Source organism: Acanthisitta chloris, unplaced genomic scaffold, assembly GCF_000695815.1.
Source record: "Acanthisitta chloris isolate BGI_N310 unplaced genomic scaffold, ASM69581v1 scaffold9843, whole genome shotgun sequence".
NCBI lineage: Eukaryota > Metazoa > Chordata > Aves > Passeriformes > Acanthisittidae > Acanthisitta > Acanthisitta chloris.
Window position 1 is genome coordinate 88,167 of NW_008664287.1, and position 21,379 is coordinate 109,545.

Consider the following 21,379-nt stretch of genomic DNA (forward strand, 5'->3'; position numbering starts at 1 on the left):
CTGACTTTCAGTAGAGTTGCATACTCTTGCAAAACAACTTTACTAGGGCAAAAATACATCCTGTTGGAGAGAAGTAGCACAGATGCCTGTGCTGGCTGTCTGCAAAAAAAAAGTGTGTTTCCCTGCACATCAGCAACTGCAGAGCTCTCGCAGCAAAATAATTTTTTAAAATATGTAATAGAATTCACTGGGAAGTGTCATTGCATTACCATATTTTAATAATGTAACCATTTAAGGGTAACAGTGTGGAAAGAGCTCAGTCATCAATTTAAAATCTCACTTTGTATCTCAACTGGTTTTAAACCTAGGCAGCCCAAATCCTGCTGTAATTGCATCTTTGAAAGATGTGCAAGCGCTGCCTCGGGGCTGAGTTTTAAACATGGCTTTGACAGCTAAGTTCTCCAGTCTCTCTAGATGTATGGTAGCATGGAAGAAAAGATTTAAATTGTCAGCCTTGTTGCTACTAAACTAACTATGAAAATCATGTCTTTAAAGATATAAGCATGGATTACCAGCTGTATAGATTTGAATTACAGATACCCTAGAAAAGGCAATTTATTTTGATCTTTAGTTTCTACAGGTTACTCATACAAGTATGACTTTTATTTTTTTGAAAAAAAACCACAAAAACTGATGCTTTAATTCTCCTGTTCAGTTACAGGCAGTTGCCTTAATCATTTGGGAACACTGAAGTTGATGACTTCTCCGTGATTCTCATTGGCTTAAAAAAAATAAATCTATAGGTAGTACCTACATACTTAAATAACTCTTCCATATACCCTCCGGTATGAACCATAGCAAATTGTTTTCTAACAACCTTTACATAATTTGGATAGGTTATTGGCTGAATTCAGAACCTAGCCTTCATCTTAATTCCTGTACTGGAACTAAATTCCCAGCTGGAAATTAGTAGTATTGGCAAAAAGTTCAGCCTTAGCTTACTGCCTATGTAGGTCTGCAACAGGAAGTAAAACTACTTGCCCTAATAGTTTAGTTAGTATAAACTCCTGAGGTTTTTGCATCTGGAATAGTATTGGGCTTTTGTAACTTTGAACATTGCTACACACCTGCTGCCATTCATTCAGTAAGATCAATGGTTGTGTTGGTGTAGGAATAGAATGTTAGAGTAGGTTCTTACATAGTTGAAAAGTTTTTTACATTATACTAAGAATATGACCTACATGTATATCCGCACTGAGGTTCTCTGGTTCTATCAATACAGATGTATTTGTATGTGAAGGTGCTTCACATCTTTGTTATGTATGTTTTGACAGTTGAATCGAAGCGACAGTGACAGCTCAACACTAGCCAAAAAGTCTCTCTTTGTGAGAAATGCCACAGAACGGCGGAGCCTAAGAGTCAAACGGGTACGTGCTGTGCTGCCTGAACGTGGTTTGGTTTGAAGCAAAGTGTGGGGAGAGCAGGAATACCAAATGACTTAAACAATACACTTTATTTCAAGTATTTCGGCAAAAGTCATGCAAGTGCCACATGTAGGCCTGTTGTTGCATGCTGAAATCTCAACACAGTGGTCTCAGCCCTACATCTTCCCCCTGCAGCAAAGCTGGTGGTGTTCTAGTTGTGGCTGAAGCCAGCAGCCACACACCAGTGCTCACGGCAGTTTTGTTGAACTTGAGTTACTGTCAAACTGATCTGGGTTAAAGCACCTGAATATTACAAAGTGACACATGGTGACTTGTGCTGCACAAAAGTCGACACCAGCAACATGTATCTTGAGCAGATTGTGGTGGAAATTTCAAGGATGTAGATGTCCTTTTTAAAAGGATTTTTACTTCTCTCCAAGGGTGTTCAAGTAGCAAAAAGGCTGAAGGACAAAAGAGTAAGATTCTATTTCTCTTGCATGAAATTCATTCTTACATAAATGGAGAGAGTAATATTTTAATCTTCATTGTAACTAGAAAAATAGTTCCTCTGGAAGGTTTGTTACCAGGTAGCGTAAGAACCAAATACTGGATAGTCTGGGATGGCTTCTCCTGCCTGACTCATGCTAAAAGTCACCATGAAAGAAGAGTAAATAATGTGAAATAAATTGAAGAAATGAATGTTTACTGTGGTGGTAACTGTGTGTTTAGTTAAGCCTTGAAAAAGCAAATGTTTATAAAAATAAATAATGTAGTTGAAGTCTGTGGGGAAAAAATCTGTGTAGTGTTAGGTCTCCTGGCAGCGTGTGGTCCTGGGGATCAGAATGGGGTTTCCCCTTTTAACTGTAAATATATCCTTGTTGGAGGAACCTTTGCATTTATTTTCAGCTAGTAACTAAAGGAAAATTCCAGGATAGGTGAATTTTTTGACTTTGAAAAAAGACTGCTAAAGAAAAACAAAATAATATTTGTGGTTTTCTGACTGTATTATGTCAAACCGGCACTAGCCTCTCTCTCTATTAATTTTTGTTGTTCTGTCTCCCCACTGATTCAGCCTGTTTGCCAGCCAGTCATGCGAAGAGCTGCACAAGAGTGCCCTGTGCGAACCTCCCTTGACTTGGAGCTGGACCTCCAGGTGTCACGCACCAGGCAGAACCGCCTGAATGATGAGCTTCAGGCCTTGAGGGACCTTAAACAAAAACTTGAGGAACTGAAAGGCAGAGGAGAGTCAGACCTTCCCCTGTGTGTGCTGGAGGATGAACGTTTCCAGAAACTCTTGAAACAAGCTGAAAGACAGGTACAACAGCATTCAGATATGTGTGACCAAATATGCATATGCCCCTACCTTTTCTATAAAGGTTTTAAAGAACTAAGTGAATCAGGTTAAAAGATTTTTTGAGAAGCTTACATTTGACTAATTACACCTCCAAATTGCAATGTGTAAACTGCTTCTTTATTGGTCAATACAGCAACATTTAAACCTCGAATTTGAGGTAATATTTTTCTAGTGCCCTCTAAATACTTCAGTGATTCAGAGTAGAAACTCTATTACTCGGAGTAACAGTTGTGGTTGGTGCAGTAAAATAGTATTTACTTAAAGTGAATTTAAAATTCTCATGTCCCAGCCATACCTCTACAGACTTGCATGTGCTTTCTGCCCTTCAGCATTGGCTGATTTGCATTCTGCACAGAATTGGTAGCCAAGAGAGGCTTGTAACAGGCGTAGAGAGGCAATGACCTGCTTGGAGTAGTTGGGGCATGTGGAAAAGGCAGTGCTTCCATTGTGGCTTATTTCTTTATGCAGGTCATACTTGTTCTAGTTTTGGCAAAGGAAAGCCAAATTCTATTCCCTGTGTGGTATAAGACAATACAAGTACATATGCACTACCATAAGGTAGTAGGATGCCCTCATGTGAATAAAAGACAGTAAGCAGAATAGAAGAATGAGAGGCAACAGTGAGAAGCTGGAACATGGGAAATTCCAACAGGATACATTAAAAAGTTGGATGGGCTTTTGTTATGTTTTTGGGTGGTTGTTTGTGTTTTTAAATTGCTAGGGAGATCACAGACTGCAATAGGACACTAGAGAGGTGGTAGTTGAGGAAAAAATCCAACAAAGCAAAAAAACCCCATCCAGCCTGCACAGTTGGAGGTATTCAGAACCTAACTGGACAAGATCCTGAGTACCCAGCTCTAACATCACCTACTCCAAGCAGGAGGTTGGAGTAGGTGCTCTCTGGAGCCCCCTTCCCATCCATGTCAGCAATGTCCATCAGTTTGCAATGAGGGAAGGTTGCTAGTGACAGCCAGGAGGGATCTGTGCTCTTTAGCTAGTTATGGTTGATACAAATTAGTGTTTTGATGACACCCAAGTTATTCAGAGTAGTAAAAATGCAAAGTTTTAACAAGGTGCAGAGGCTCTCCTAACATGTAAGCTATAGTTGTTGGATTTGTTCTTTTGGGTTTTTTTAAAGCTAAATGTCATTAAATAGCCTCATGCAGAAGAGGGGAAGGGTTGATCCTAATATTGGCACGTATAAAGCTGAGCTTTGAATTTGGTGTTAGGAATGAGATACTCTGGACATAAGGAAATAAAACATCAGCAAAAACATCACAGCAATCAGCAGATGTCAAAAAGCAAGTAAGACAGGAATTACGAAGAAAAGAAATTGGAACAAAACAAATCATTGTTTTATGATATAAATAGTTATGCTGTAACTTAAGCATTGTTCAATTCTGGTTCCCCTTCTCAAAGTAGATAATAAAACTACAGAGACTCAACAAGGATGGTCAAAGGGAGGAAACAGCTTCCATGGCTGGAGTGGCAAAGTAGCTACAACTGAAGTCCATACAATCACGAGTGATGTGGAGGAGAGCAATTAATAATTTTATTTTATTCTACAGGAAGTACATCATTGAAGAGGTGGCAGATTAAATGCAAGCAAACATAGCACAACATTTAGAAACTGTAAAAATGTTTTCAACAGAACATTGAGTGCTGCAAGTTTGCATAGGTCCAAAATTTTACCAATTTGGTAAATTCATGGAAGAAAAATATATCAGAGGTCATTAACCATAATGATATCACATACTTCAAGAAATCCTTGACTATCTGATAGCTTAGGAAACAAAACTTTTTCCCAGTATGTTCTCCTGACTCTTCTGTTTATGTCCTGTCTTCCTGTCTCTCTTTTGGCACCTGCTGTTGCCTATAGCTTGTGGAGTTCTAACATGACTGACAGTGGAGTTTAGGCTGAGCATTGATGAGTGTTCTGAAAAACCCTTGGGCAAAATGGGGTAAGACAGTGCAGTGTTTAAACATCTCATAACATAACTGTGTTGCTTTTTTACTGTGGGAGTTCATTGTATGAATTTGGTCTAAGTTTTAATCTGTAAAAGTAGTAGCTCATAGAAAGAAAGTATAGCTAAATTTATTTAGAAGTTCATACTTTATATCTAGTGCTGAATGCAGGATAGAAATGATAATTTCTGATGGATTAATTTAATTTATCCTTTCGATTTGTGGTTTATTTCAGCTGGCTCTTTCAAGGCAGCAGATAGGTTTGTGGCATTTTATATTTCTGGTGTCAGTGATCAACACCATTACACACACGACAGTGTGGAAGAAGGGTAATAATGTACTTTCCTAAAATATATGCAGGCAGTAGCACAGCATTTAAGTCCTCCTGTCCAAGATAAAAGTCAAACAATGATCACAGCCACTCCACCTCTTTGAAGAGTGCTTGCAAAGTTTCTAGAAATATTTCTACCATTAAAAATGTTGCAGCCTTCCCCTGTGGAGCTAAACAACCCTGGGAACGCTGTACTCTGCTGTCAGTGTTTCCTCTTGGGTTAGCAAAACACAGCAGCCTAGAGAACATTGTCATAGATTATTTTTTAGATCCTGCAGGCATTATAATGGCACAGACTAATGCAGCAGCTGGAAATGCCAGAGAAATTGAGAGTCTCAAGTGAAAAATGAAACCACAGATGTGGGGGATGTGGAAAATCAGTGCCTGCTTGCTAGCATGTAGTCACTCTGCTTGAAGCCAAATACACAGACTCCATACCTTTCCTCCCATTCCTACCACACTTTCCTAAGTACAGCAAGTATGTGTAAAGCCCACTAATACCTGCAGATCAGAAAACAGTAGGTAATTCTGTGCAGCAGAACCATTTTCTCTTGTTTAGATTGGATTTTTGTGAGAAATCATGCAGTATTTCAATGTTTGAGTCTTAAATCCTCATACAAGTAAGTTTTGGATACCTGGTCTCCTCTGTAGTGCTGCTTCTTTGTCCAAAAAAAGATTCCTGTACATATCCATAAATATCTTCTGTATTTCTTTTCAGTACATCTTCTATGTAGAGGTAAACTGTAATTAGGTCATGAATATTTCTCCAGTGTTTTGGTGTTTAGCACAGTTACAGTTTTTCTTTAGATTCAGTTTCTTCTATACAAAACTCTCCAAAGAACAAGACAGGAAATAGTGTTTCAGCTTTAATTTTGATAGTGTTTCTTCTTTGTCATCTTAAACCAGCTTAATCATAAGCTAAACCCAGATACAAAGATCTCTGTCTGGCACTTATTTTTGGTAGATAAGTGCCAGATTTTTGGCACGTACTGAATGTATTACCATTGTTTTAGTGTACTTGTATTTTATATCACTCACTCAAGAAACATGATGTAAATATAAACCTGGTCATGTACACACCTTCTCATGTTCTTACTTCTAGAGACATTGGGCTGAAATCAAAGTTTCTCTGCGAGCACCCTGAAAAAAATAAATGCCTTAAAAATGATGAAAAAGGAATAAATAGTACGAAAGTAGAAAGTATGAAAACAAAGAGGTCGTCTGTGCTGTTAACCTGAAATGCAGTAGTCACAAGAATCTCATGTATAGTTAGTGAAAGAATAAAGTTAGAAAATTTGAAATATTGTATGTTTAGTGCTTTGATGATAAATATTAACTAGGGAAGCTGGTAAAACATATGGCCAGTGACATATGTAAAATTAATTAAGACATTACCAGTTGTTCACTATCTAATAAAGAAAACAATATTTATAGGTTGATTTCATTTTAAATTCATAGCTGTTTTGGAGCTGGGGACTGAAGAAGTTAACAGCAGTACAAGCTGACTGGATTTTGAGCGAGTTTTTGAAAGGGTGGTGCTCTTTCATGTAAAATACTTTAATATAAAACACCAGAGTGTGTTTCAACAGACAGAGGGTACCACTATCATGCTGTGAACAGCTTTCTTATAACTACCCAGTGTGAAACTGATAGTATGGACTAGCTCTTTTGAATTAGTTGGTTTTGTTGTTTAGGAGTCTGCTGGGTTGAATTCAGAACTGGAGATGTGAACTCCTAAGTTACAAACCAGCTTTGAAGATCGCAGTTTCTGCCTTGTGTGCATGTGTGTTTTAATTTGAGGTGACAGAACAGCATTTTTGAGTGTCTAAAGTAAAGAATCAAAAATTAGCCTCTCTAGATCTTTGCAGTTGTTTAAGAATGTGAACTGCTTCCATTGAATTTTGAGGGCTGACAGAATTTGAAATATAATAAATAACATTTGTCTGACAGTCCCTGTGGTCTAGAAATGAAAGCTCTGTGCACACACAAGGTGGCATTGCCCATGCCATGCATCCCACATGTGATGGGGCTGATAATGCAGGTGCTACAGGACTCACCTGCATGTGAACTGTGGCCATTTGTCTAAGAAGTCCCACCTAAAAAGAGCTGCTGTTCAAATTATTGGGTGTTCAGAAATCCTTGATAAAGCTTTTTAAAATGCAGAATTCAACTATTAGCAGCAGTCTTGTCTCTGACATGGTGGATGGCACAGCTGCAATGTCCTGTTGATGCAACAGTGCTTGGTAAAGGCATAAGTAATAGAGCCAGCAATCCTGAGGTGCAGACGTACAGTACCTTACTGGGAGCTATGGAGCTGCTCAACAATGTGCACGAAAGACCTTTGATCTCTTGTTACCACTGGTGTTCCGTTCACTTGCCTTGGCTTTTACAGCTCTGCAATGCAAATGAAAGAAGTGAGTCTTAGTGCAGAATAGGTGCCATGCCATGAATAAAAGCACAAAAGTTCATGTTCCTTGCTAACAAGGTCAGCAAAACTTGAAAGTGTATTTTGAGAGCCACACACACCTTCTCTGGATTTTTTTGCCTGTCATTTTAGAGTTGGTATAGACAACTTGCATGAGAGCTTTCAACAGGAAATAAAAGTATTTTATATGGGAAGAGAATCAGTGGCTCCCAGTTCTAAACAACATTTGTTAATACAAGTTAAGGTATTGTCTAACTATAGCCCTAAGAAATATCAGATCAAAAACTTAAAAACCTACCAACTACCTGGATGGCATGGGATTTGCTCTATTTATTTTTTTAGGAAAAAACTTGTTATCTTTTTTTTGTGCCTGTGGTTAGGCTTGTGATGTCAGTCTTTTGTCTTGCTAACCCTTAATATAGAGATTATCATAGATTCATTTAGATTGGAAGAGGCGTTTAAGATCATTGAGTCCAACAGTAAACCTAACACTGCCAAGTGTTTGCTTGACACAGAAGAATCTCTTACTTGAAATGCGTAGCTGTTTGTTATCAGCAAAATACAGTCCTTTTTCTTGTTACAGGCTGAAAAGTCAAAAGAAGAGCAGAAACAAGGTTTAAGTGCTGAAAAACTGATGAGGAGAGCTTCTAAGGATGTGTGTCGGTTACGGGAGCAGAGCCAGAAAGTGCCACTGCAGGTGCAGTCATTCAGGTACAGCCTGTTCTGCTTTTCACACTCTTTTTATTGTAGTGAAGCAACATGAATTATTTCCAAATGTAATCAGACATACCCCGTGATATTAGTCAAAAGTCCACACGTCTTTGAATTGCCAGAAACACCAGACATTTCTAGCATGGCTTTAAGGTGGAGTTTCAGAGGACCAGGCCTCGGTAACTTGCTCATGTGGCAGAGGTAGCAGTGTGTCAGCTGAGCTGTGGTGGTGAGGAAGCAGAGCACAGTTTTGGACCTCTGTTGTGACATCTGCTGTAGGCAGGCACGTGTGTGACTGTTGCCATGGCTCACCTCACCCACAGGAGCTTGACAGTGCGTTTTAAGTCATGGGATCACTTCCAGGGGTGGCAGGTGCCTGAAGCAAATTGCTCCTCAAGGAGAAGTAGAACAGGATACATCTCATCAGGAAACTGATTAATTACTACTTGTGCCTTGCTCAAGACTTAGTATACAAGAAAGAACTTGAATCCCTCCTCCTTTTTCTTTCTGTTCTTTTGGTTGTGGGAACAGCAACCAGTTACTTGAAGCAATTAATCAAGTGTTCTTGCTTAGCATAAGCCAGAATATGAACACTTTCTAACTGGCATAATTTCTAAAAGGCTGTGCAGTACGAGGCCACACTTCTATATATAAATAAATATTAATCTGCTGATTGAAAAATGCAGTGCTTGCTCTTGCACATAGAAACAGTACTGCAAGGTAAATTAATCTGTTTTCTCAGTGACATATGTTTTTAACATGTAATTTTGGACTCCTTGATAGGAAAGTTAAGTCAACTGCAAATCAAAGTGAGATAATTTTTTTTTCCTTTTTTAACCCTATCTTTTGTGAGCACTTAGAGAAATGCCTAAGCAAGTAGGGGCCTGTGAGGTGGCAGGTATTGCAAACCACAGCTGTACGTGATGCAGAATGAAAGCAAGAGGGGAAGGAAAGGGGTTCCTCAGCACAGAAGCATTGTAGGTAAACTGTTTGTCTTCATTGTGAAGTTCAGAACATCTTTAAGTAGTTTTCACTTTCTGTGCAAGTCTTGAGAAGGAGTTTTGGTCAGTTCTGGTTATTTAGCAGTCGTCACAGACAGAGTGCTGCCTAAATTTACAGGAACACGTCATAGTGCTCAAGACATCATTCCCCTGCAAGAAAGGCTCCATTGTCCTTTATCTTCTAGGCACCACACAACTCAGAGGAGGAGTCCAGTTTAGGTAGTTGGTTTTGCTCTGAGCTACTGTTTTTAATGGGAACTCAAGCTTTGCCAGTGGCAAACATAATTTAGGTTTCTAGACAAACGCTTACCTCCTGAGGCTGAACTGTACATGCCCTGCTATTTGAACTTGTTCCAGAGCTGTGGCCTCAGACTCATTACAGAGAGGTGTTTCTGAAGCTTTAATTTTTAAGCCCCCAATACTTATCTTCTGCTTTCTAGTCTGCTGCCAGACAACATGTGTAAACTTGTTAAGCTTCAGTAATTTCTGAGTTCATAGGAGACAGAAATGGTAACAGCGCAGGGCAAGTAACCGGAGAATGGGTTGACAATTGCTGCTTCTCTGAGCCTTGCCCAGACACAACTATTCCCCCTGCTCCCCCTCACCCACCCTTTTCCCATGTCAGGATAAAATTATTTATTTTGCCTTTTTTGTCCTCCCATTGAAAATATCATTGTAGGAAATTCAGTGACTGGATTAATATTTCAGTCTTATCTTTGCAGTCATTAATGAAATATTGATATTTTTCCGTTCCAAAATTGGAGCTGCTTTTTGCATAAATCTGCCTAAGAAGGGGATTATGTCAGAATGCCACACTTGTTGTAAACATGTTCACTGTGTGTTTTCCTCACTGTGTATTTTCCAAACCTGCATTTTAAAGAACTATGCTGTAATATTAGCAGCTCTGCAGCAGATGACATTGGTATTGTACCATAAATGGTAAAATGATCTCTTGTTTTCTCTCTGATTTCAGGGAGAAGATAGCATACTTCACAAGAGCAAAGATCAGTATACCAGCCCTTCCAGCTGATGATGTATAATTACGCATTTTCATTGAAGTGTTCTTCCACTTGTTCATCTCTTTTCAGATGAGCTTTGTAGTTCTCGTGATGTGCTTTCAAAGACCTTCTGTTTTACATTCACTATTGATATGTTTATTTGTAAAATAGAGTGAATTGAATTGTTGTAAGCTTAAAAAATGGCAGAAAAAAAACAAACACCAGAAAACCAAAGTAGACGAATTTTGGTATACCGATGCTGATTTTGTACAGTTTGTATGTATTGCATGTGTGTTTTTATTTTGTAAAGATGGAACAAAGGAACAAAGGCAGTACTAAGCATGTGTCCTGTTGAACTGCACTGTGTTGAGAAAAATTATGTTCAACAGATGATTGTTTATCTTTTCACTATTTTCCTGTGAGCAGACTGTGAAGATGGCTCTTTTGCCATGCAATATTTTTGTACAAGAGTGGGATTTTTATAGTTTAAAGTTAACCACAAGCGTGAGTTCCTTTCCAGGCTGCCTCACAACAGCTGCTAATTGGATTCATCACCCACACTGGAATTTTGTTTCTGAAAACAAACTTCTTCTGGTTTTGTTTTTTTGATAGTTTGTAGGAAGAGACAGAGTTCAGAGTTTAGTTTTGTGAATGTACAGTACTTTAAGCTGCACTAAAAGGTTTCTTGCATCTGCAGGAGAGTGAGAGAGGCAAGGCAGACAAGTAACCCTAAAAACTTACTATGAGACTACCAAAAGGGGCAGCTGCTTTCTGAATGAGATGAATCAAATTCATAATACCAGCATTGAAACCTGAATAGTTATAGCCATTGTACACTTAAAAATGAGACTTTCTCTCTGTTAATCTTTTGTCCTAGGGGGCTGTCTCATTGCCAGCTAGGAATACATAAAAGTGTGTGTTAGGTTTACAGATATGAAGATGTTTCACTGAAGTATTTGTACCAGGAGAAAAATCGGTCACACGCTGACTTAGATATCAGAAGTCCTGTTGGTAAGGTAAACCCTTTCTAAAAAAGACAAGCTCCTGACTAGAAGTCTGCACATATTTCAGTACAATAAGTAGCAGTTTTTAAAATACACAAGTAACCCTGTGTGCAGTTGAGGATGCGCAGGTTTAATGAACAGATGTGGACAGCATGTTTCAAATTTGTCTTACATTCTTCTCCCTACCAGGCTGCTTTGTCAGAAGGCAACTTGAGTGCCTTCTGTTAGAAGTCCATTAGCTGTAGGTATTTGAGCAGTCCTGTCTTGGTGAAGAAGTTTGGGGGTCTTATCTTCTGTGAGTACTATGGAAGTAGGTGGACCTTGCAGATAACAGAATTATTTCATTTCCTACTTAATATGTTGCACTCAGATGTATTCAGTTCACTGGCTACAGTTTTCTTCCCCAAGCAACAAGCCACATTGCATGGACTTCATCTTTCAAAAATGCTATAATTACTTGGTGAGAAAATGGAAACAAATACAACCACAGTATGGTAGCAGCTGCCTTAAATTTAAAGTGACAATTCTGTGATGAGAGGTCTGTGTAACACCCAAGGGTTTTCTTATGCACAAATACATCAGTTCACTGACATGTATAGCCAAACATGCTATTTTGGGCAAGATGATTGATTGAGCATCCTTTATGAATGCCCCATTTGTTTTCTGTGTTGTGGGTTTGAGGTAACATTCATGTTTGAAAGGTCAATTTAAAAAAAAATAAATAAAAAAATCTGGAATTATTTAATGTAGAGGTGAAATGAAGGTTGACAGTTTCAACTTCTCAATTTGATTATATAAGTTGTTTGTAGAATGATGTCTAGAGGTGTACTTATGATTTTTCTTTTATTTATTTACAGTCTTATTTATGTTCTGTTTAATATAGTTCAGTTCTGGCCATAAAAATATTTGACATTAAGGATGCTATTGTGAAAAATACTTAGAGCTGTCTAAATTCTTGCCAGATTAGCTGTTACTCAACTTTCCTCACATGTTGAATAACTTTCAAAAAAGTATTATTGTCTGGTTTTGTAAGCATGAGGTGAGGTCAAAACTTAAGTATTGCTGGCTTCAGCTTGCAGAACTCATTTAAAAATGAGAGATTTATACATATTCATGCTCTTCATTTTCCAGACTGGTAAGGTCGAACATATTTATAGGCAGCTTTTAACAATTCTGGGTTTGGAGTTTTGGGGTTTTTTTACTAATTCAGCTTATTCACAGTTGAAATACTCAATAGAATAAGCTAAAATAATATATAAAAGAAAATCCCATCAGTTTAAAGTTATAAATGCTACTCTTGAAGTGGAATTTACTCTGCACAGCAGGGTATAGTGAATGTAATTAGTTCTATTGCCAGGTACCAATGTCACTGCAGTTGCATATATCAAAATCTAAATATTACTTGTACAAGAATATTTAGCCAAATGAGCAAAATTTAGCAAAAATTGTAGTAGAACACAAATCAAATAATTTTAAGATTAGTTTTCTTTTTACTATTGCTATGTTTATACTGTATTAAATATCAAATGCTCAGGACTGAACTAAATATTTAATCAGGTTATATTCTGAATGTGTTTCTGTTCTAATTTTGTCTGTAAGAGTATGCAAGTACATCACATAGATTAACTTGTCTCTGCACTTTTCATATGTTTCAGTGATTGGAAAATACATTTTTTTTTTAACAAAGCTCTTTTCCAGACCAGTGCTTTATTTAATTCTTTTATTGCTGTTCTATGCCTTTGTATGCTCTTTGCAGAAACAGATGGCTGCTACAGCTTTGTCATTGTAAAATCATGGCAACTTATGGAAAGTTCACATCAATCACTGACAGCTCTTAGGATGAGTTATATAGAAACTGATTCATATGTAGTTGAAGTTAGTTCTTTACATTCATGAAGTAAAAACTGCAACAGCAATGAACATGGTCAGCTCTCCCCTGGACAACACCTCAGAATTACTCAGAAGTACTGCCTCTCCTTAGAGAGACTGGACAGGGGTACAGGGGTACAGGCAGTCGTATTCTCTCTCACACACACACATGATGGAGAATCTTGTATTAAATGACATTGTCTGAGAACATTTAGTTTCCTCTAAGTGATACAGGCCCAGTGAACTTCACTCAAGGTTGTACTGAATTAGGTTTCTGTAATGCGTGTTGAACTGGCATTACGAATGCTTCAGACTTGTTTAAGTTTAATATTGAACTTGTTTAGTATTCTTTTTGTAACAAATACATTCTTTAAAGCAGCCCCAGTAGGAGTAGTTCTGCTATTTAAAATACAGCCAAGTGTCCATGCAGACCTAGAGATTAAAAGTTTTAGACTCACTTATCCTAAAAACAACCCTGGGCCATTGCTACAAAAACAAAATCTGGAACTGATCAGATTTGGAGGAAATACAGTGGTGGCTTAGATTGCCAGAGCTCATCAATTAATGTAATTAAAATTGAAAGTAAGTAATGATTAAAGTAACTACTTAGTAAGAACCAATCCCTCCCCCGATCTTGTAAACAGTAACCTCTGTGTTCAGCAGATATTTCTTACTGTAATGCAAGAGTAAGAAATCAGAAAACCTTATCGCTGCCCTTTTTAAAGTCTTCCAGTTCCAATTTCCAGATGTTGATGGGCGTCTTGTACATCTGCCATTGCATACTGCTCTGGTAGTTGATGGTCAGATGATAAGCAGCTTGTGGAGAGGAGTAGAGATCCCCCTAGAATGATAAAAAATCCACCAAACCAGCCCCTGAACAGTGCATCTCCTATTTCCCATCTGGGCACAATCTCTGGGATGTCTTCATCCCAAAAGTCCTGGATTATAGTGTAGGCAACCCAAGAAACAGGGACTAAGACCAGAACTCCACATAGCCAAAGGAGTATTCCTCCAATTAGTAACAGCTGTTTCTTTAGCTTCTGCTCTGTATCCTCCATCTTTAGGCAGTCCAAACCAAGGCTGGAGATCACAAGGCTCAGAAGTCCTAGTCCATTTGATGTAGATACTAAAATCCTGGAAATCTTGAATTCAAGAGGCAAAGCTAGGAAAGAATCAAAATCTTTACACTGTGTTCCTCCTACATCTTGGACTATACAGGTTTGCCAGAGTCCCATGGTCCAAAGCTCCAGTACATTTAAGTCTAAATTGAGATTTTTCCAGTCTGGTAAATAGTTGCAGGTACCAGTTAAAATCCATCCTAGCATGGACAACAGAAATCCAGCTACCTGGAGCCTGTGTCTGTATGCCAAGGGCATTTTTTGCAGTCACAGAAGTGCCAAACTGGCTTTTGCAGGCACTGTTCTTTGTCATACTGTACATAAGCAGAAGTTAAAACAATGCTTAATGAAGCAGGAAATACTTCTCCCCCTCCCTCCTGCCTTGTGTTGCCTGGTTCCACATGCAGTGTTTGGGGGACAGGGAGGTGATGTAGTAAACCAGTAGCTGAAAGGTGTGGCCACAACTAGCCTCACCTTTCATTAGTTTTGGGTTTGTTTTTTCAAGAATAGCATATACTTGGCTTTCTGTCAATCTGCTGAAGCATTACAGTAGTTCTGCTAGTTTTGGCATCTCACAGATTGTTTTTTTAATTCAGTTTTAACCACATTGATGCACTTCCACTTGGAGCAAATTATGCTGTCTGCTTTGTGGCCAGTTAAATGTCCTATATTTAAAGTCACAGATGACACAGCAACATGTTGTTCTGAATATGAGTGAATGGAGCTTAAGGAGCCTTGATAGGATGCATAATGGCTCAAGACCTGCGTGGGAAGAAGATAGTGTAACTATTATTTAAAGCAGCATGTTTCTGCCTATTTTTGGTGCAAGAAGTGTGCAGGTGCCAGAAATGCTCAGAATAACTTACATGCAGCTTAATGTGGTAGACTGGGAAAACACAACTTGCTGGGTATGAAGCACCCACACCATCACACCCCATGCACAAAAAGACATCTGCAAAGCTTGCTACAATTTCAGAAACCTACTATTTCCAAATACACAGAAAAACCATTTGATGCAGTGCATGTATTTAGGCTGTTCAGGAGAGGAAATCTCTAGTTTGTACGTCACTGCATTAGGCAAGTGGAAAATTGCAACAGGGAGTCAAGCTCTGAGGCTCCTTTCCTTGGTTACATAAAAAAGGAAGCACATTTTGGTTAAAAGCCAAGCTGTAAGAGAACGTGCATATTCATTTTCAGGATTTGACAGTGCACTTGAGAAAGCAAAAGCACCTTTGCTGCGCAGTCTATGAAAACTTCAGCATTCTGCTGTGAAACACAGTTCTAAGCAGTTCCTCAGGTGAGAAAACATGTCACCTTTCAATACCAGTTAGGGAGAAAACAGACATAAGTTTAGGAAATCAGCTAGGTAACAAAGAATCCTTTGAATTACTTCTGGAGCAAGCTTCTGGCTTGCAGTAGGGTTTGGACAAGATAGGGCAGTATTTCTGTACTGCCTAAAACCTTCCATTTTAAGGCCTAGTTTCAGTTTCCAGGTGTTGACACTGATCCTGCTGCTCTGCCACTGCATAATGGACTGAAGACAGATGGACTTCAGTGGAACAGATTGTGCAATTAAGTAGGGATCCTCCTAATATGAGACAAAATCCGGCAAGCCAGCCAACAAACAATGCTTCCCCAAAATCCCACCTGGGAACAATATCTGGTATATTCTCATCCCAGAATTCCTGGACTGTGGAATGGGCAACCCAGGACACTGGGACAATAGCTGTAATCCCCGATATCCAGAAGAGCATTCCTCCAAGCAGCAACAGCCGTTTCTTTAGTTCCTGTTGTCTTTCACCAATTTTCAAACAGTCCAACCCAAATCCCGAAAGCAAGAGGCCCAAAAGCCCCGATCCATTGGAAAAAAACATCAAAATCCTAGAAATCCTGAGCTCTGGAGGCAAAGCTAGGAAAGAATCGAAGTCCTTGCATTGCATTCCCCCTTCCTCCTGGACAACACAAGCTTGCCAGAGTCCCATGGTCCAGATCTCCAGTTCATTCAGTTCCAAGTTAAGATTTTTCCACTGGGGTAAATAGGTGGTGAGACAGGACAGGACCCATCCCAACAGAGAGAACAGGATGCCACTTAATTGCATCAGTGGTTGGTAGACCAAGGCCATTATAAGAGCGGAGTCCTGAAAGCTTGAGGAGGAAGGTCTCCCCAGCAGTTCTGTAACAACTGCTACTGTGGGTGATGGTGGAAGCTATGATGATTTTAGTTCTCTGCTGCCCCAAATATAAGCCCTTGCTATTAACCCTTTGTAAGCCCTGAAATGCTTTTTTGTTCTTCACGAATATAAAGTTTCACATAAAGGACGAAGGACTTCACTAAACCATGAGTTAGGCTTTCCGATAAGGATTTGATCTGTTACCTTCCAATTTGCTTGGTAAAATTATATCCCAATGCCTGATGATTACAAGCCTGAGGATGAACAAAGAGGGCTCTATGACCCCTCACCCTAAAACACAACAGAAATCTTTGTGCTTCAATACGGATTAATTAGATTTTAAGTGGTGATAAAAAGGCAGCTCTGTGTGCAACAGGACTTCATTGTAATAGCTAAATTTGAGATTTCAGGGATGTAAATCAAGGCCTTGTAAAGAAAGGTAGACTGTTTGCCTATAATCTTTATTCTTAGACTTCCTCAACATACATAATGGCTTATCTTCCACTGCTCTGTTTTATGTCCCCAGCACTGTAAAAGACACTTTGTAAAAGATCCTTATGTTTCACATTTTCTACATTCATTTCTTTTAAAATGGGCTTTGTTTTGACTGACTCTTAAGGGGAAAAAGGAGAAGGCTATGGTGAAAGTACCGTAGAAAATGAAATCTTAGACATCCCTCCACCATAATGAACCCAGGCAGATCATCAGCCAGAGTAAACTTTACCTGCCCCAGGACTTCAGCAACACCACGGTAGCAGCTTACACCGGCTCAGTGTCCCCTTTCCTAAAGCCCATGTCCCAGATGGCACACAGTGTATACACTTAGTTAACAACATTTGGCACTCAGTGCTCCCAGGGCCAGGAAATGCCTAGTTTTCTGATCAAAGCAAGATACCATTATGCCATTACCCCATTAGGAAGCCCTGCTTTTTTCCTACTCTCGTGTCAGCTACACTTGCACTTGTCTACAAGGTCAGCAAGGAGAACATCTGTTTGCTGTTTCCCTCCCCACATGTAGCAGCACAGTCTGTATGGGAGAGAGCTGAGCAGCATGAACACATCCACATGTGTACGACCCAGAGACGTTTTAGATACCATTATGCCATTACCCCATTAGGAAGCCCTGCTTTTTTCCTACTCTCGTGTCAGCTACACTTGCACTTGTCTACAAGGTCAGCAAGGAGAACATCTGTTTGCTGTTTCCCTCCCCACATGTAGCAGCACAGTCTGTATGGGAGAGAGCTGAGCAGCATGAACACATCCACATGTGTACGACCCAGAGACGTTTTCCAGCCTTTCTTGACTTCATTTCCTAGATATGATAATGTACTTACCTCTACATTTTAATTCTCAGCTGCTCAAAATGGGTTATGTGGTGGGAAAGCAACACTGCTTTTGAAGGCTTCTGAAATCCCAGAGGGTATCATTAAAAAATGTCATTGTGAGATCATCTCTTCTCCCTCCTTTTTTATGCAGTCTTTATTTCTAACCCTTGCTTTTTTTCATGTCACAAGCTGTGAAGAACCAACACAAGGAAAGATGATCTATTTCCCTTTTGCTTGTGTACCAACCCAGTCCAGCAGCTTATTTGGTCAAAAAATCACCATGCACAAGAGTAAGAATCACCAAGGATATAACTGACAACACTAGGAACAAACTGACACAATCAAGCCTATAACTTTGGCCATCCACTGGGCACAAGAAGACCAAGACAGACCAACCCCCCATTCCTTCCTTCCTTCAAATGCCAGATTGTATTTTCAGATTTGGCAGTGTCGTTTCTCTCCTCTTTCTCTGTTCAGAGCAAGAATGCTAGTTCTGGAAACCATCATGACTTTCAATGAGAATCTCCATAATGCCATCTGAATAAAAATTTTGAGTCCATCAACCACACTTCAGGAGTGCTTTGCTCCTTCAGGGGCTACATGCTTATTTGACTTCAAAATCATGGTTACTGACAGACTATTACTGGAAGCCTGTTGTGCTTCTCTTGTCTGTGGGCATTTAACACTTTCTTCTCTGCTCTCAATTCCAACAGTCAATGTAGTGTGAGAGCACAAAATCAGGCATGTGAAGTCCATTCACTTTGCAAATCCTGACTACAGCTGGAACAGTATGCAAGCCTTCAAATTTTAGACATCAGAAGCATTGGAACTGCTGCATTAGTAAGATCTGCCAATTAAGTTCTGCATTTAACTATTAACGATGCACTAACTTAGAGTAAACAAAATTTCCTTATACTATCCTGTGCAAGATTATATAAAATCCTTGCTCTTCAGGGCAGAGAGGAGGGGAAGATAACACTTGCCTTGTCACCAGGATAGTAACAAGGTCTGAAATGTCTTTATTTGGAACTTACTGATCTTATGAAAATCTGAGCTGAACTGAGATATGTACATTCTCAGGTCAGTCATTGCCTTAGTCCTATCTCTCTTGTCCTTCTTTCACACTTTTTCTCCCCACTATTATTTATTTATTTATTTCTCTCACATCTAAAAATGTTCTCGGAATAATTTCTTTTGTATACTTGTGCCTACACAGAAGGTGATGTGTCAGAGTTACTGCAAAGCCTAAGGGGTAGAATTGGGCTCCCATCATTTTCTGACCTACTGCTCAGGGTAGTTTGAAACATAAGCCTAGGGTTCACTGTTATGTTGCCATGACAAGAAAACTCCAACATCTGCCAGCCTGAAACAACAGATCATCTCAAGGGATTTCAGTAGAGATGGCCACTTTCCCCCAGGCTGCTGGGGCAGGGAAGCTGCCTGCCAGGGACCTCCACAGCCAGTGCCATGAGGTCCATGTGCAAGCAAGCTGCTCCAGGACACCTCTGCCCCTTCTCCTCCCCCCGCTCCCCTTGCAGGCCTCTGCAGCAAGGACGGTGCTTGTCCAACACAAGCTTGTCAGGAAGGAAAGGCAGAGCATGTATGGCTGTCACTGACCACTGTGCTTTCAGGTAAGGAAAGTGAGGATGAATTTAGTGGGGGTTTTGACTGGCTTCTGAACATTTTTTTCCTATTCCTTTTTTTCCTATAGACGTTAAAGCTTGATGTACGTACCATACAGGGATACCATCCTACAGAGGTTTATGCAGCTAAAATAATATGAGCAATAGGAACTGAGGTGCAGAGAAGAGAGACTTCTGCTCACTGTGTCAGTGCCTGCCTTATGCAGGAGCCAGCAGAGACTCTCCAGAGCATCAGCTCCCCTCCACCCCCCTGAAGCCAGGCACTTGCCACAGACACAGAGTACTTACACAGATCTTACACTTGCTCCCGTTGCCATTTGGCTGTTTCAGCAGGCAGTTCTGTGAGACACTGAGCTATCATACCTCCTGTTACAGAAAATACCTGTGAAGAATAAAGCACAGGTCACAATCAGGTTCCTACAAGTTCAGTAATATTTTAAAGCATTGGGGATAACATCATTCATTTCAACTAGCTCCAAGCATCATTTTGCAAATTGATTTTGACTAGACTGAGGCAGAATGGGGGTGGCCAGCCTGCACATCATTTTATGCAGTTAAGTGCATTAAATTTTTACTCCCCATAAAGCCATTTCAGGTTGAACACAAGGATTCTGAATCTCATTGCAAGGAATAGATATTCTCTTTAAAAGCCACACTAACTCTCCAGGGAACATCCATGGCCAAAGACAGATATACTAATACTTCACCCCCTGCAAAGACTAGTAGTGAATTATTGTCTTCACACAGCTCTGCAGCCCACACAATTATTCCAATGTTTTGAGGTCAGTATAAGCGGAAAGAAGTATCAGGTGTGGCACTTTGGGATCTGATTAGGCAATTTAATCCCACAAAAGCAGTATTATGAGACTGATTCTTTCCTATACTTCAGTTCCTTTGCAAAGCATAATGCATGTTCATGTTGTGGGCTGGTTTATTCTCCTCCAGTGGTCCAAAAGTGGTCATCTGTGAAGTGTGATTGTCTCCAATAGCATTCCCCAGACACTACGATTATTTTCACTAATCTGAAGATAGTCATGCAGTTCCCTAAATATTTTTCATTGCTCATTTAAATATCAAGTATTTTCATGAATCATTCACAGGTCACTCAATTTTAGATTCCCATCTTACAGATACATATGCAAAAGATGGAAATAAGAGCTAGTGTATAGATCTTCTGTGACTGAATCTTAGTTACAGCCAGTAAGACATAGTTGCTGTCAGAAGTTGGCAAGGTAGTGTCTTCTGCATCTTACTACGAGTTAATTCATTCAACTTGGAAGTCTTTTGCTTCCCACCTTTTTGCTTGAACTGGAAGCTGTGGCAGTTAGCATTTTTTTACCCAGCTAAGAACCCATTTCTTTATGATCTTGGAGCATCTTTTGGGTATGCATATCCAATGTGCTCTTCAGTGAAACCATAGAAACACCAAGCAAAGAACACAACCCATATGGCTATCCATATTGACTTACTGTAGTCTGCATTTAAGTGATCTTTGACAAAAATTGTGATTTATGTTGGCAGAGCCTAAGGTTTCAGGTGCTTCAGAGAGCATCACAGTAGAGAGAGGTTGACTTTGCCCTGATTATTGTGTGTGTGTCTTCAAATCCTGAAATTCATAAACTTTGCAACAGAGAATAGCAGGTACATTCTGACCTTCTAATGAAGTGGACTGATCTAAATTTTATTTACTTAGTATTAAAGTTATTATGGTGGTTCTGTTTGAGTTCCACCTTATCTTCCCCATTGAAATTACTGTACCAAGTCAGACACAGCCTCATAGACATGTAAGGGTAAACACAGTGCTCATGTGAGAAGATCAGTGAATCAAAGCAACACAACCTTCACCAATACTCCGCACTCCAGTGTACAAGTGGTTCTTGTTGCTATACTTCTGCTTCAACCCTAGTGCAATCCACAGCAGCAACCCTTAATTATGGACAGAGGCCATTGTGAAAGCAGGAAGAGAGGCAGTATAGAGAGGACTATGCCAGTGAGGAAGGTAATGATCATTTCCATTTTGGAAAGGGAAAAGAGAGTAACTTTTAAACACACAGTTAACTCATTGTGCATTTACACTTTCACAAAACATCTAACTCAATA

The 21,379-nt window shown here is 39.6% G+C and overlaps 3 protein-coding genes across 3 annotated transcripts in view; 1 reads left to right on the forward strand and 2 right to left on the reverse strand.

Moving 5' to 3' along the window:
• WWC2 (WW and C2 domain containing 2) overlaps positions 1-10,352 on the forward strand; it is a 62,856-nt gene extending 52,504 nt beyond the window's left edge. The window contains exons 19-22 of the mRNA XM_009071288.1: positions 1,275-1,367; positions 2,437-2,679; positions 8,023-8,150; positions 10,125-10,352. Coding sequence (XP_009069536.1) covers positions 1,275-1,367; positions 2,437-2,679; positions 8,023-8,150; positions 10,125-10,191 — 531 coding nt within the window. The 3' untranslated portion in view covers positions 10,192-10,352. The remainder of the gene's footprint in view (positions 1-1,274; positions 1,368-2,436; positions 2,680-8,022; positions 8,151-10,124) is intronic.
• Positions 10,353-13,741: 3,389 nt separating this feature from the next.
• On the reverse strand, positions 13,742-14,398 carry LOC103798999 (claudin-22-like). Its single transcript, XM_009071290.1, has one exon. It carries the CDS (start codon positions 14,396-14,398, stop codon positions 13,742-13,744), a length of 657 nt encoding a protein of 218 aa, XP_009069538.1.
• Positions 14,399-15,609: 1,211 nt separating this feature from the next.
• On the reverse strand, positions 15,610-16,263 carry LOC103798997 (claudin-22-like). The gene has a single exon (XM_009071289.1). The coding sequence runs from the start codon at positions 16,261-16,263 to the stop codon at positions 15,610-15,612; it is 654 nt and encodes a 217-aa protein (XP_009069537.1).
• Positions 16,264-21,379: the final 5,116 nt, after the last annotated feature.